Raw genomic sequence first — 16890 nt, forward strand, 5'->3', positions numbered from 1 at the left:
CCGTGCTGGATTCAAACCCGCCACCTTAGGTGTATGTGGCTGGTGCCTTAGCCACTTGAGCCACAGGCGCCGAGCCGGACCTGCACATGTTAAACCAGCCTTGCATCCCTGGGATGAAACCTATTTGATCATGATGTGTGATTTTTCTGATGATAAGCTGTAATCTTTTGGCTAGGATTTTGTTGAGAATTTTTGCATCTATATTCATTAGTGAAATTTGTCTGAAATTCTCCTTTTTAGCTGAGTCTTTTCCTGGTTTTGGTATCAGGGTGGTGTTTGCTTCGTAGAACGTGTTGGGGAAGATTCCTTCCTCCTCTATGTTTTGGAATAATTTTTGTAGTATGGGAATAAGCTCTTCTTTGAAGGTTTGATAGAATTCTGGTGTGAAGCCATCTGGACCAGGACATTTTTTTGTTGGAAGTTTTTTTTATTGTTTCTTTGATCTCAGTGCTTGAAATTAGTCTGTTGAGTTCTTTTTCCTCCTGGCTAAGTCTAGGGAGAGGGTATGATTCAAATATTGATCCATTTACTTCACAATGTCAAATTTCTGGGCATAGAGTTTCTAGTAGTATTCAGAGATGATCTCTTGGATCTCTGTGGCATCAGTTGTTATTTCCCCTTTATCACTTCTAATTGAGGTTCCTAGAGATTTTACTTTTCTATTTCTAGTTAGTCTGGCCAAAAGTTTACATATTTTATTTATTTTTTCAAAAGCAACTCCTTGTTTCATTAATTTTCTGAATGATTCTTTTGTTTTCAATTTCATTGATCTCTGATTTAATTTTGGGTATTTCTTTTCTTCTGCTGGGTTTAGGCTTAGATTGTTCTTCTTTTTCCAATTCCATAAGATGGCTTGTGAGTTTGTTGATGAACTCTCTTTCTGTTTTTTGGATATAGGCATCTAAAGCAATAAATTTTCCTCTCAGGACTGCTTTTGCTGTATCCCATAGGTTTTGGTAGCTTGTGTCTTCATTGTTGTTATGCTCAAGGAAGTCAATGATTTCCTCTTTTACTTCTTCCTGCACCCAACTGTCATTCAACAGAGGGTTGTTTAATTTCCATGCCTTTGTGTGGGTTGAACATTTTTGTTGGAGTTGAGTTCCACCTTTAGTGCCTTGTGGTCTGAGAAGATACAAGGTAAAATTTCAATTCTTTTGATTCTGTTGAGGTTTGTTTTGTGTCCTAGGATATGATCAATTTTCCAATATCCTTTCCTAGGATATGAGAATGTTCCATGGGGTAATGAGAAGAATGTATATACTTTATCTTTAGGATGGAGTGTTCTATATGTGTCTATCAAGCACAGTTGTTCTAGGGTCTTATTTAAGTCCCTGATATCTTTGTTTAATTTCTGTTTGGAGGATCTGTCCAACTCTGTGAGAGGAAGTATTAAAGTCCCTTGTTATTATGGTGTTATAGGATATCATATTGTTCAGAGTGAGTAAGGTTTGTTTCGAGAATCTGGGTGCATTTAAGTTGGGTGCATAAATATTTAGAATCGAAACGTCTTCTTGTTTTCTTTTTCCATTGACCGATGTAAAGTGACCGTCTTTGTCTTTTTTGACTTTAGTTGCTTTAAATCCACATGTATCTGAAAATAAGATTGCAGCTCCTCTTTTCTTCTGAATTCCATTTGCCTGTAAAATTGTCTTCCAACCCTTAACTTGGAGTTTTAATTTGTCTTTTGAAGCTAGGTGTGTTTCCTGCATACAGCAAATGGATGGCTTCTGTTTTTCAATCCAATCAGCCAATCTATGCCTCTTCAGTGGGGAATTCAAGCCATTAACATTTATTGAGATAATTGATAAGTGTGGTAGTGTTTTATTCATCTTATTTTGTGAGAGTCCATTGCTTAGTTGTATCTTTTGTTTCAGTGTGGAAGTTTGGTTCTGTCCTTTAATTTCTTTCTTTTTTTTTTTTTTGAGACAGAGCCTCAAGCTGTCACCCTGGGTAGAGTGCTGTGGCATCATAGCCCACAGCAACCTTCAACTCCTGAGCTCAAGCGAGTCTCTTGCCTCAGCCTCCCAAGTAGCTGGGACCACAGGCAGGCACCCGCCACAACGCCCAGATATTTTTTGGTTGTAGCCATCATTGTTGTTTGCCGGGCCCGGGCTGGATTCGAACCTGCCACCTTAGGTGTATGTGGCTGGCACCTTAGCCACTTGAGCCACAGGCACCGAGCCCTGTCCTTTAATTTCTGAGTTCTTACTTTGCTGTTGGTCCATTGTGATGGTCAATGTGTAGAACAGGTTGAAGTATTTCCTGTAGAGCTGGTCTTGTTGTGGCAAATTTCCTCAATGTTTGCATATCAGTAAATGATTTGATTTCTCTGTCAATTTTGAAGCTAAGCTTAGCAGGATATAGAATTCTGGGCTGGAAATTCTTCTGTTTAAGTAGATTAAGAGTAGATGACCATTGTCTTCTGGCTTGAAAAGTTTCATTAGAGAAGTCTGCAGTCACCCTGATGGATTTGTCCCTGTAGGTCAACTGGCACTTACTTCTGGCAGCTTGAAGAATCTTTTCTTTTGTCTTGACTTTGGACAGGTTCATCACAATGTGTCTTGGAGAAGCTGTGTTAGAGGTGAGGTGACCTGGGGTCCGATATCCCTCTGAAGAGAGTGTGTCAGAATCTTTGGTGATATTTGGAAATTTTCATTTATATATTCTCTAGTATGGCTTCCATTCCCCTGGAGCGTTCTTCTTCCCCTTCTGGGATACCTATAACTCGTATGCTTGAATGCTTCATAAAGTCTCATTATTCTGTCAGTGAATGTTCTGCTTTCTCTCTCATCTTTTCTGTCTCTTTAACTATCTGAGTTAATCTCAAGAGCTTTGTCCTCTACCTCTGAGATTCTTTCTTCTGCATGGTCTAATCTGTTGTTGATACTTTTTGTTGCATCTTTAAGTTTCCTAACTGACTTCTTTAGTTCCTTCCGCTCTGCTATATCCTTTCTATATTCCTCATATCATTCATCTCTTATTTGATTGTGTTTTTGGATTTCCTTTTGGTTATTTTCCACTTTATCAGCAGTTTCCTTCATTGTTTCCATCATTTCCTTCATTGTTTTCATCATCTGTATTCTAAATTCCCTTTCTGTCATTTCTAACATTTCTTTATAGGTGAAATCCTCTGTAGTTGGTACCTCATGGTCCCTTTTGGGGGGTTGTTCTGGACTGGTTTTTCATGTTGCGAGTATTTTTCTGCTGATTCTTCCTCATCAGTGTTTCCTTTTATCTGTTTCCTTGCCCTGATTTTCCTTTTACTTCCTCTTGCTCTTTAAGTTGCCATGCCTTTGGCCTAGGATTTCGATGAGTCAGCTGCTGGCAGGATTAGACTGAACAAACACATGTACCCACTTGCCAGTTCTCTACTGCTTTTGTCCTCCTCATGGGGTTCAGAAGTCCCTCCCTGACTCCCTGTGTCCCCAAAGAGATGTTTCTGGACAGAACCCACCAGCCAGTTATGCCTGGAGTCTTCTCTCCCCATTCTCACCATGCCCAGTTACAAGGAAGCTGTTACTTGGCCGCCATCTTGCTCCTCCCTTCACTAATTTACTTCCTATCACTTTGGGTTCACCCATTCTAGAGCTTCCATATAGATAGAGCCAAGCAACACATAGCCTTTGTGACTGGGTTCTTTAACTCAGCATAATGTTCTCAAAGTTCATCCATGTTACAGCATGAATCAGTGCATTATTCCTTTTGATGGCTGAATTGTATTCCATGGCATGGCTGTGTATCGCATTATGTTTATCTGTGCATCCATCATTGGACACTTGGGTTATCTATACCAACTGATGATCGTGAATAATACTGTTATGTACAAGTTGTTGTTTGAACCTGGTTTTTAGTTCTTTTAAGTGTATGCCTTGCAGTTGAATTGGTGGGTCTTATGTTTAACTTGTCAAAGCAGATTTATTACCAACAGGAAAAAAAATGTTTTTAAGTTATTAAGTAATATCTGCGTATCATAAAGATCAAATAGAACTGAAATGTGTGAGATTCAAGGAAGATGTTTCTATCTCTATTCCATCCTTCCAGCCTCACATCCCAATTCCCTTGCTCACAGTTTGATTTGTGCCATTTCTTTAGACTGTGTATGTGTGTACCTACTTACATGTACAATTTTTAAAAATAGTGTTATATTATCATATACTGTTCTGTAGTCTGCTTTCTTCTACCCAAGACAAAAATATTCTGTAAGTGTCCTTAGATATTCTGACATTAGGATTCACCTCCTCCTATGGATACAAATGCCTGTGCAATAGTCCATTGTTTGGATATATCAAAATTAATTTAGTCAACGCCCTTTTTATGAGCCTTCAGGTTGTTGCTGTGTTCTTTTGCTTTCACAAACAACACTGCCAGAACTTTCTTTTGGTCACATAGACTCGTGCACATAGGCAAATAAAGAGTTCTGAGAGGAACTTGGCTGAGTAAAAGGAAATGAGTATTTTAAAATCATGATAGGTATTCCACACTGCCCCAAAGTCTTGCCAATTTGTGTTCTTTCCAACAGCATCTGAGTGTCTGTAGCCCCATGTCCTTACCCACACTGGTATGTTCACTCTAAAATTTTATGGTATTTCATTGTTTTAATTATATAAGCACCCATTTCAATCTTCATTTTTCAATTCTTTACTGTTGAGTTGTTTCTTTTTCTATTTTTCTCTTTTCTAGCCAAAGGATGGGCCTGGTCTGGTAGAAACATCTGCTTCAAGAAGCCCCTGGAAGCCAGGGACACTCCGGGAAAAGTCCAGGCAGACGGAGCAGAAAGACAGTTCTAACCAAGTCCCTGACAACTGTTGGGGTGAGGGTGCAGCAGGAACTCCTGACGTCACTCCAGAAGATGAGGGAAGCTTCCAGACCGTGTGGGCCACGATGTTTGAGCATCACGTGGAGAAACACACTGTGTCTGACCCCACGAGACGCTGTCTCTTAGCCATGCCCCCCAGCAATGTGCCCCATACACGTGTCCCAGAACCTAGGCCCAGGCTAGAGAAAGGCTCTTGGCTGGGGAAGGACTCACTGGAAACAACAAACCTCAAGAAAGACAACCCCAGGAGCTTTGACAATCTTAAGACAGAGAAATCGGGACAAACTGCTCTTTTGAATGGAGAAGGTGAGTCAAGAAGGTATCACACACCTCTCCAGGAAAAATACCCTTTGGGTGAAAAACACAACAAGAACCCTTTCATAAAGCACTCAGAAAATCCTCCCACATCCCAGAGGATCGAGCCCAAGTATGACATTATGCACACAGTGGGGGAACGTGCCCACAGCGAGGCCATCTCAACAGCACCAGAGGAGAAAGCGGTGACCCTCCGGAGCAGCAAGTCTCGGTCCTCACTGAAGGGGAGGCACCTGTCCCAGGAAGTCACACTGGCTGATCTGGAGTCTGGTACAGAGAGTCAGTTGGGGTCTGTCCAAAGGGCCAGTTTGATTTGGGAAGCTCGAGGGATGCATGAGTCTAGTGGGCCAAAGCTTGATTTTCGAGAGTCAAAGGATATGATTGGGGGCAATTGCCTGTCACCCAGATGGACAGGTAGGGTGGTAGGGAGCTGGCATAAAGCCACCACAGTGGTGAGCGAAGAGCCCCGTTCTCCTGGGACCACTTCCCTGAGGGCTGTCAAGGCTCCTGTGTGGGAGACCCAGCATGAGGGACCGGAAGGGAATGGACACAAGCCAGGAGTAGAAGCAAGGGGTACCCCCCAGGAGTGCTCCCTGGATCCTCCTTCCAGGGCTAAGGTTGAGCCCTCTGAATTCCAAGCACAAACACATCCAGATGTGTCTCCTATGCAGAAAGGGACCCTTGCTGCACCTGCCAGTGAGGGTGACCAAAGGCTGGTCCAGATGCCAGAGCCTGAAGTCAAAATGCGGAAAGCCGGTTTGATGGACCAGAGAATGGACAGATGGAGACGGCGGACTCTACCCCATGATGTGAAATTTGATGCATTTAGTTTCCTCACCCCAAAGAACTCATCGAAGGTGGAGGAGAGACAGTCTGATAATTTGACTCACACAGCTGGTGCCTTAAAAAAACCTCTACTATCCCCCAAAAGGGTGGAGACCCAGGAGGTGAACCCAGGTGCTTCACAGGACCAGACTTTCTCAGTGGTAAAGCAACGGTCACCTGTGGAACCCAAGGCAACATTTTTTGCAGTAACCTATCAGATTCCTGATATTCAAAAGGCAAAGGGTGTTGTTATGTCAGGACTTGACAACTTGCTGGAACATTCTAGAAAAATCACTCCACCTTCCTCTCCTCATTCTTTCACACCAACTTTGGTTTCTGTTAACCATGAAGAGCCACTGGAGACAGTGGGCAGTAAAAACTGGACTAAGGGAAGAGTGCGTGAAAACATAAGTGTTTCAAAAAATCTGAAGCCAGAAGAGCGTCCATCATCTATTGAGGACAAGATTCTCGAACCTTCTAGGGAAAAAGTGATCAATGTGGATGCTTTATGGCGTCATCCAGAATCTGAAGATGGCACTGGTTTTCAGAACAATTGGAAGGATACCGGGACCAGGATGTTCCCCAGCAACACTGCTCCTAAAACTACCCCAACTTTGAAGAGTCATCCAAAAGATCTCCTGAGAAGGAGGACGGAGGTGATCAGTGAGACGTTCCCAGGCAAGATCAAAGATGGCTACAGATTGAGCGTGCTGGACATTGATGCACTGATGGCTGAGTACCAGGAGCTGTCCAACAAAGTCCCCTGCAAGGCTCAGGAGCGGAAGGAGAGCCAGACTTCAGGGCCCAGCAGCTCGCCTTGGGAGAGTCCAGGCCAGCCAGGTGGGGTGGCACAGAGGAGGAGGAGCCTGAAGGACATCTCCGAAGCAGAGGGTCTCTGGAAACAAGCCACTCCGGAATTAAAGCACAGCTTTCCTCCTGGTTCAGACAGGCAGCCGGCAGAGACCCTGGGGGCAGTCCCGAATACCAAATCCAGCTCTCCTTTGTGGGCTCTGCCACACGGGGCTCCTTCTGAGAGGTATCCAGGGGCCTCTTCTGTTCCTGCAGTCTCCAAGAAAAAAGGCTTGGGAATTACAGAGGAAGACAAAAACGTCTTTGCCAGTAAACATCACAGTGCAAAGTGTACAAATGACCCAGCTGAATTGAAGAAGCCCTTTGGTCGGGAGGATCTGGGAGGGAGGGTCAGACTGTCACCCAAATCACCCACTGCTGACTGGAAGAAAGGGAGCCTGAGGAAATCCTCCGAGTGGGGAGAGGAGGGCATTGCGGCCCAGTGGGGAGACCACCCACGTGACTGTGGCAGGTCACCCATGGATGTCAAGAGGGCCTGTTCAGAGAAGGGGCCCCCTGCCATGATTCGAGATGGTCTGTCCATCATGCATGAAGCCAGAGAGAGGAGGAGAGAGCAGCCCAAAGAGAGACACAGCCTCCCAGGGGAGAGTTCAAAGGCCAAACTGGGGTCCTCCTGGTGGGAGTCGGGGACTCCAGATGGTCACAAGGTGAGTGAGAAGGCTCTTTGAATTTTGAGTAAAATTTTTACACTGAGTAAACATCTAGGCCAGGGGTCTCAAGCTCAGATCTTATGTGGGCCAAATGGGTACATGTGTGAGTGGGGTGGGAGACTCTAGGGAGTTGTGCGGTTCTGGCCAATGGAGAACTCATGCCCTTGGTGAAGGGGGCAACTGCCTGTTGGTTCCCTCTGGCTCTTGACACCTGAGAACAATGGCCCTGAGATGGGAGACCTCATTTATTATAAAATCTTAAAATCCAGACTTTTATGTGTAATATGCAGGCCAAAGAAGATGTCTGCTGCTGCATACAGCCCTGTGGGCCACCAGTTTCACACCTCTGGCCTAGAATGATGCTAATGACAGGTGTCAATGATAGCTTTATTGAGCTCCTTCTGTATACCATTCTGTTGTATAGTGTGCATTATTATGTTCCCAGCATTCAGCTTCATCCTTGACATCTTGGGAACGTTCAAGAAATAGTTGTTGAGTGAATGAATAGGTGGTCTTATATGAGTCTCAGAAGAGGGCTTGCCGTGGTTTAGTTCCCACAGAAACAGATCTTTGTAGGTAGTTTTTTTAAAGGGTGATTCCAGGAAGAACTAGCAGGGCAGTAGAGCAGGGAGGCAGGTGATATGGGGACTCCTGGGAGGCAGCATTGAACATCTGTGGAGTTGTCCTATCCAAGGAGCAAGGGAACAGGAGTATGCATTTCCCAGTTCCTTTTGTCCTTGCTGGGCTCTGGTTCTGGGGTTATGCACATTCAGACTCTTCCATCCTGGCTGGCACCTTGTTAAATGGTTGAAAGAAAACCCTCACACAGTAGGATACCTTTGCCACTGGCGTGTATTTGAGACTGACAATGCTGCAGATACAGTCATCTTCCTGTGCAGATGGATAAAAGTGGAGGCTCAAAGAAGTTAGGTGACTTGTCGCAGGGCACACAGCAGCAAGTGGCAAAGCTAATATCTGAACCCAGATCTGGTCTAACTCCCAAGAGGTAGTGGGTCATTTTCTAGTAGTCCACTCTAGTAGAAACCACAAAGGAAGGAATCGTTTGATCTCTGTTAGGAGATGGGACACTGTGAGCCAGGCCAGGAAATGATAGGATGCAGAGTGAGGCACTAGAGAAGAGGCCCAGGAAGGTGTCTTGGGGGAGAAGCTGGCTTGAGCCCAGCCTCGAGGGATGCATGTAATTTGGATGGGATGAGGGGAGTCGAAGGCTTTCAGAGCAGGGGCACAGGATGCACAAAGCCTTGGAGATGGGAAGAAACGTGGCATGTTCTGGAGGTCAAGTGTGAACTACCTTAGCACCCCCGCCCCCCAACCTCCCACCCCTGTGTGGTGTGGCATCCGCAAACCAGGGCCCAAATGCCACCTCTGCCTCTTACAGACTGAGTGACTAAAGGCAAGCCCTTCAGCCTCCCTTGGCCTGAGTTTCCCCATCTGTCAAAGAGAGCAGAGAGGTCCAGTCTGGAAAGGGATGCTTTGGAAATAAACAATAGGATGTTGTTGGTCAAGATCATGAAATGAGGGTTCACCTAGAGTTAAAAGCAAGTAAGTGGTAAAGTTCAGCTTTGAAACTGTGTCTGTAACAAGCACAGTTCAGACTCTGTGAGAAATCAGGCTCCGTAACAAGCACATTCAGACCCCTGCAGACTTGGTGTCTGAATCTCTACTCTGCCACTTGCCCACAGTGTGTGAAGCAGTCCCTTGGCTTCTGTGAGCCTCGAAGCACTGAAGAAACACCCAGTAAGGGCCACCGCATGCGCTTTCTGGAGAGGTTTTCACCTGCCCCCACCTCCAGCCTATTACTGTGTGAATGGGGCTGAGGGAGGAGGCTGTGGAAATGAGACGCTGCATCTTTTTGCCAGCACCTTGCTAAGGACCGGCTGGCAATGGGGGAGTCAGGGTGTTGTGGAGGGGCTGCCAGGGCTCGGCCTGTCCCCCTGCTTGTCCTTGGATGCCTGCCCGGAGCACACAGGCCCCAGGAGTGCTGGTTGCCAGGGGATCTGTTTTCTCACCAAGGAATTGGAAGGGCTTGGACCAGCTTCCCATTTCTCTTTCTCTCTTGCCCAAAGATCTTTGGGTTTTGAGCCTAAAAAAGAAAAACAAAACCCTAACTAAACCACCAATACAGAAGTACAAAATGTTGATTGTTAAAAATTCAAGTCTTATAGGGGTATAGAAAATAAAAGGTCAGTGTTCCCCCACTTCCAGCCTCTCTTGCTCTTTTTGATGTCCTTTGGGCCTTTCTTATATTCAGTAGTTGCTTATCAATAATATGTATTTATAATGGCCATTTTTTAAATTAAATCATAGCTGTGCAAAGTAATGCCATCATGGGGTACAGTGTGCTGGTTTTATATACAATTTGAAATATTTTCATCAAACTGGTTAACATAGCCTTCACTGCATTTTCTTGTAAATTTCACATGTGGTCCCACCATATAATGGCCATATTTTTCTATGGCAAAAGTAGTGAATGCTTATGTAATATTTAAAGTATGATAGAAGCTTATAGTTTAGAAAGCAGATCTCCTCCAAAGGATGAGTCTGGTGCACAGCTTGGGGAATACTCTTCTGGGCCCATTAATGGTTCTTAACTATGGTCGATTTTGCCCCTAGGGCACATTTGGCAGTGTCTGGAGACATTTTTTGTTGTCACACCATAGGTACAGGTTGCTGCCAGCATCTTGGGGTAGAAGCCAAGGATCCTCCTCTGTATCCTATAATACTGTAACCATTAAATGATTCAATACTGAATGTCCAAAGCTGAGCAGTTGTCTGAGGTGGGGGCCTGGCTTTGTTAGTTTGGAAAGCTTCCTAGGAGAAGCTTCCTGTTTTCAGAGGATCTCTGCTGAAACCAAAGATTTTCTACCTGTCTGTTTTTCATAAAATGGATCTTAGAAAGTTTTTGGATTTTTGCCTGCTGTATGGATGTAGCATAAGTTATTTAACCTTCCCCTGTGGGTGATGTTTTTGATCTTTTGCTATTATAAACCAGGTACATGCATCACCTTGGCACACACACCTGCAGGTGCATCTGTGGGTTCAAAATGGTGATTGCCTATCTAAGGGTGAATGTGGCTGTGATTTCTGCAGGATCAGGGTGTTGTGCCCTGCAGTGGGGCTGTACTGTTCACGTCCTCACCAGCAGTGTGCTCCAGGGCACTTTGCCCTCAACCTTCCCCCTTGCATCAGATGTCTGGATGCTACCTGTCCCCCCCCCCCCCAACGGCCCCATCACTCTCTGTGTGGGCGAGTTTACTCACTCCTGTTCTGAGTGAGGAAGCATCTTGTTAGGTATATGAGGCTATTTGCATTTCTTTCCTGTAACCCACATGCTTATGTTCTGCCTGTTTCCTTTTAGAACCTTGGTCCTTTTTTCATTGATTTTTTAGAATTCTTTATTAGGAGATGAACCCTTTGTAGATGTATGATTTGATTTTTCCCTGGAAACAGCCCTGGACTTTGGATCAGGCAGACCTGGAATTCAACCCTTCCTGTGTGATTCTGGGCGTCTCAACAGACCTCTCTTGAGCCTCAGCTTCTGCATCTGTGGGTGGGGCTCCTGCCTGTTTCACAGACTTGTCGGAGACTTATCACAATACAATTGTGTGCTCAAGCCCCTGACCCAGGGGCTCATGCAATAAAGAAATCAGAAGGAAGTACTTTGGGTTAACTTCTACCCCTTTGTTTATTTAATGCATTTAATATATGTACTGAACCTGTGCCAGGCCTTGTTCTAGGTGCCGGGGCTGCCAGGAATGACTTAGCCATGGCCCAGCCCACCACTATCTCAGGCTATGTGGTGGCTACTAGCCACCTGTGCTTATTTAAATTTAAATTAGTTAAAATTAAATACGATTACAAATTTCAGTTCTTCAGTCACCCTGGCTATATTCAAGCACTCTGAAAACACATGTGGCTCCTGTGGACTGTGTGGAATATGCAGGTGCAGAATATCTCCACTGATCGCAGAACTTTCTAGTGGATGTCACTGGTCTGGCAGGTGGACAGGGAGGCCTCCAGCCAGTGAGTGGGTGAGATTGTTCATGAAGAGAGTAGTGGGTCCTGGGCAGAGAGAGAGGGTGAAAGGAGGTCAGGGAAGGGGTCTCATGGGGAGGGACTAGAAAGGCGTCTTCTGAATGACAGATAGGAACCAGCCAGGCTGAGATCTGCAGGGAGGTGGCAGGAGCAGCAAGTGAAGATGTCCCGATATAAGGATTAGCTTGTTCCCCTGGATGCTCAGGGCCCCTGGGATACAGGTTCCAGGCCCCTGCTGAGACTGAGAGATGGGAAGGAACTGAGCATGAGGAAAGGCAGAGGGCACCTGGGAGTCCCTATAGGGGTCTGACCACCACAGCCATTACCTGTGTCTCAGAGAATGACCCCCTGTTGGCTATCTTCTGAGTGTGAAATGAGGGGGTGAGAGTGGAGGCAGGGAGGCCAGCACAGAGGTTGCCATCACCTTCAGTGAGGTGACAGGATTTGCACCACGATGGTGACCTAAGAGGTGGAGAGAAATGGCAGACTGGTAGCATTTTATTTTTGGTATCAGCTTTATTAAGATATGATTCATTCCCATATAAGTCACCCATTTAAAATGTACATTTCGGTGGCTTTTAGTATATTCAGAGAGTTGTGCAATCATCTGCTCTGTCAGTATTAGACCACCTTTATCACCCCTAGGAAACTCCTTCCCCATTCATTAGGCTGTCACTCCGCATCCACCCTTATACTCCTTTCCTGGGCACCCATTCATTTTTTTTTCTGTCTCTGTGGATTTACCTATTTTGCACATTTCACATAGATGAAATCATGTGCTATGTAGGCCTTTGTGGCTGGCCCCTTTCCTATAATGCTATATAATGTTTTCAAGGTTCATCCTTGCAGGAGCAAGGATCAGAACGTCATTCTTTTTCATGGCTGAATTCTACTCCATTGTCTGGGTGGGACATTTTGACCTTCCATTCTTCTGTTGGTGGACATTTAGGTTGTTTCCACTTTTGAGTATTGTGCTGTGTGCTTTGACTATGCTGCTGTGAACATCGGTGTATAAATTTGGGGTAGATGTGTGTTTTCATTTCTTTGTATGTACACCTAGAAGTGGAATTGCTGGGTCATATGGTAACTCTAGGTTTCACTTCTGAGGGACTGTCAGGTGATCTTCCAAAGCAGCCACACCATTGCACAGCCCTGCCAGTAGTGCATGGGTTTCCAGCTCCTCTGCACCCTGACCAGCAAGTGTCCTCGTCCTGTGTTTTTTATTATAGCCATCCTGGTGGACTAGGTGTGAAGTGGTACCTTATTCTGGTTTTAATTTACATGTCGAAAGTCTTTTCACATGCTTATTGACCATTTGCATGTATTTTTTGAATAATTTCTATTCAGATCTTTTGTCCATTTTTAACTGGGTCCTTTTATTATTGCAGTCATCATTATTCTTTATATATTCTGGATACAAGTGCCACATCAGACATATAATTTGCAGAAATTTTCTCCTGTTGAGGATTGTCCTTTTTTTTCTTTTTTTTTTTTTGAGACAGAGTCTCACTTTGTTGCCCTGGGTAGAGTGCCAGGGCATCATGGCTCACAGCAACCTCAAATTCTTGGGCTCAAGTGATCCTCTTGACTCAGCCTCCCAAGTAGCTGGGGCTACAGGTGATAGCCACAATGCCTGGCTATTTTTAGAGATGGGCTTTTGCTCTTGCTCAGGCGGGTCTTGAATTCCTGAGCTCAGGCAGTCACCTGCCTCAGCCTCTCAGAGTGCTGGGATGTGAGTCACTGCCTGGCCCTGGAGAGTTATCTTTTCACTTTCTTGTATAGGTACCCTTTAAAGTGTAAGTTTTTAGTTTTGAAGTTAATTTTATCCATTTTTCTTTTATTGCTTATGTCTTTGATGTCATACCTAAGAAATCATTTCCTAATCTGAGATTAGGAAGATTTATGCCTATATTTTCTTCTAAGAATTTTCTAGTTTTAACTATTATATTTAGATCTTTGATCCATTTGGAGTTTATTTTGGTGTATGGTATGAGGTTTGCAGCCTTTTTTTTTTTTTTTTTAAGACAGAGTCTTGCTCTGTTGCCTGGGCTAGAGTGCAGTGGTGTCATCATAGCTCATGGCAACCTTGAATTCCTGGGCTTAACTCATCCTTCTGCCTCAGCCTCCTTAGTAGCTGGGACTACAGGTGTGTGCCACCATGCCTGGCTAATATTTTTGTATTTTTTTGAAGACTTAGGGTTTCACTTTTACTCAGGGTGGTCTTGAACTCCTGCATTCAAGCAGTCCTCCCGCCCTGGACTCCCAAAGTGCTAGGATTACAGGCCTGAGCCACTATACCCTGTCTTATAGCATGTTTTGAAGGGAGAGTCTAGCTTTGCTGATGTGGTGGAGAGACTGGGGAGAATGGAGGGTGACCCAGGGGCTTGGCCTGCCCACCTGGGGGATGGGCAAGTCATCAGAGGAGTAATTTGGGAGAAGAAGAACCAAAAGCCTAGTTTGTGCACTTGGATCTGAAATAAGTGTGAGCCGCCGAGTGGAGATGTAGAGTGAATGGCAGGGCCTGGAGTCTCACTCCCCTAGGTCTTAACACTGAGAATCTGAAAGGGGGTTTGAAGAGAGACAGGTAGGATTTATTTAAAGCCATGGGGTCTGTGAAGAGAGATCCCAGCAGGAATGATGTAGCTGCAGAAGAAAAAGCTTTCTGGCTGGCCTGGAACATCTGGGAGGCTGATAAGGAACAACCAGGAGCATAGGAGGAAAACCAGAGGGTCCTAATAGGCTAAGTATCCAGACACAGGCCGTGAGGAAGGGATCAAGAGAGCAGCCTCCATCTTCCTGATGCTGTGTGTTTTTAACTAGTGGCTCACCCTCTCTGGGCCTTCCTTTCCTTGTCTGTGCAGGGAGAGTGTGAGGCCATAGGTATTGGCCTGTGAATATTTTCCCTATATGTAGCTGAGTTTAAAAAAAAAATCAAGATTCAGACTAGATGTATGAGGGGTACTGTCCTGTTCCTCAGTGCTATATCTGTGTATCTTTGTATGTATGCATGTGTGTTTGGATGAATGGAAAGATGATTAAAATAAAGTTAAAGGAGCATTACCACTGGCAGAATGAGGCTGACTGGAGTTTATGAAGGACTCCCCACATTCCAGAGTTGGCCAGGTCAGGGTGAGCAGAGCCAGACCCCCAGGACTTGTGCACGTCTGCCCCCTGGTGGCTATATTGTGTCACTCACTGTCTGTGACTCTTATGTGGTCTCCCACCAACCCTCCAAGCTGGGTACTTATTATTGTTCCTTTTCAGATGATTGAGGCTCAGAGAGGTTAAAGCTCTCACCTGAGGTCACACAGTTATTAGTAGCAGAAGCTGGGCCACTTGAACCCAGAGCTGCTGCCCCTACATGTTTCCTCCGATCATTAAGGTTGGGGGTTCTCTGGCAGTTTAATTTTCTTCTTTGCCCTTTTGGTACAGAAGGGGCTTTCTCAGTGTGATGTAATTTTTCTGTAAGTGAGAAAGCCCCCAGTGAAGTTCTTTTCTTGTGTCCTGTGTCCCAGGTGCTGCCTCGGGACCTGGAGAAGGAGAATGTCATCCAGGACAGTGAGCACCCACCCTGGCACATGAGCCCTGCGGCCTTGGGTCCCCGAAGAAGCCACAGCTTCTCTAAGGACAAGAGGAGTGGGCCCTTTGTGGTGAGTGATGCCAAATGGCTGGAGAAGAACTGGAAGATGGTGCTGGTTGTTGGGCACCTTTGTGAATGTGGCTGCGTGGAGGGTTGGGGCAAGGGGATGAGGGGCTCGAGGGCCAGCAGGTAACTCTCCGAGAATCTAGCGTTGCCTGATTAGCTGTGCTGTGGTTCTTCAATGTGGAGAGTGTTTGATGGCTCTGCTGGAGAAGCCTTCTGTCCTCCTGGGTTTCTAGCCCAATAGGGAGAGGTAGCCCCCACTGCCCAGCCGGGAGTGGTTACAAGGACATACACTGGTGTTGAAATCCTGGGTTTGAATTCTGGCACTGTGTGTCCTGTTATCCTCTTTCAGACATTTACTTAATTTCTCTGTGCTTTAGTTTCTTCATCTAGAAAACCAGATTTTTTTTTTTTTTTTAAAGAGTCAGAGTCTTACTCTCTTGTCTAGACTGGATGCAGTGGTGTCATCATGGTTCACTGCAACCTCGAACTCCTGGGCTCAAGTGATCCTCCTACCTCAGTCTCCCAAAACACTGGGATTACAGGCATGAACCACTGTGTGCGGCTAATTAGAAATATATTTTTTAAAAAGATAAATGCTGTATTGCTCAGGCTGTCTTGAACTCCTGGCCTCAAGAAATCCTTCTAACTCAACCTCCCAAAGCGCTAAGATCACAGGTGTGAGCCACCCCACCAAAATGGCATCTTGATTGCTATTTCTTGAGCTCTGTCGTAAGGATAGAGTGAGATTGTGCATAGGGCCCACCACATAGTAGTGTGCTCAGTAACTAATAGTTGTAGAGGTAAATAGGAGGTGGTAGAAAGATAATTCTAGAGCCAGACTACCTGGGTTCAAGTCCTAGATCTGCACACATTCTTGTGTGATCCTGGACTGGCCTCTGGCATCAGCTTCCTCATCTGTAAAATGGAGATGATGACAACATCTACTTCACAGGGCTGATGTGGAGCTCAGATGAGATAATGCATGAATTACTTGGCATGATCTGGGGCACCCATAGTGTATCATTAGCACAATTATTGCTTTTGTTATTGGTATTATACTATTTTTGTTTTTGAGTCTCTATCTGGCTGTTGCTTAGCTCTGCCTCCCTGGAGTGCACTTCCTCCCTGTAGCCTGTTTCCTTGCTTGTAAAGGAGGTGGGTACATGCTGAGCAGTGTCCTCTGGGAACCTCAGTGCACCCAGGTGAGTTCCGGGGCCTCCCTACCTCCGATGATGTTCTTTTCTCCTGGACTTTAATCTCATGCTATTTGGAGATCTGGTGAGTTCTGTACTTGCTCATGAAGTCCTTTCTGGCCCCAGGTCACATGTGGGGACACCTAAGACAGGTGGCTGGCTTCTAAGGAGGTGATGTCCCTTCTGTTCACGAGGGCCTCTTTGATTACTCAGCAGTGTGCATCTCAGGGAGACCTGGGCCTGAAGAGACCCTATGTGCTGGAGCTGTGGGATCCTGCATTGAAGCCCCAGCCCCATCCCTTACTGCTTTATGGCCATGGACAAGAAACTTTGCTTTCCTTATCCTCACTTTCCTTCTCTTTAAAGTGGGGGTTAAGAAGATGGCCTTGGGGCGGTGCCTGTGGCTCAGAGAAGTAGGGCTCTGGCCCCACTTCTTGAACTCCTGGTGGGTTCTTGAACTCTTGGTGGGTTCAAATCTGGCCCCAGCCAAAAACTGCAAAAAAAAAAAAAAAAAAAAAA

The 16890-nt window shown here is 45.4% G+C and overlaps 1 protein-coding gene across 3 annotated transcripts in view; it reads left to right on the forward strand.

Annotated features, from left to right (window-relative positions):
* KIAA1671 (KIAA1671 ortholog) overlaps positions 1-16890 on the forward strand; it is a 156992-nt gene that overhangs the window by 11143 nt on the left and 128959 nt on the right. For all 3 annotated transcript variants that reach the window (XM_023513249.1, XM_023513248.1, XM_003789832.3), the window contains exons 4-5: positions 4681-7473; positions 15048-15182. In XM_023513249.1, coding sequence (XP_023369017.1) covers positions 4681-7473; positions 15048-15182 — 2928 coding nt within the window. The remainder of the gene's footprint in view (positions 1-4680; positions 7474-15047; positions 15183-16890) is intronic.

Source organism: Otolemur garnettii, unplaced genomic scaffold (assembly GCF_000181295.1).
Source record: "Otolemur garnettii isolate 467f Iridium unplaced genomic scaffold, OtoGar3 scaffold00038, whole genome shotgun sequence".
In the NCBI taxonomy this organism is placed as follows: domain Eukaryota; kingdom Metazoa; phylum Chordata; class Mammalia; order Primates; family Galagidae; genus Otolemur; species Otolemur garnettii.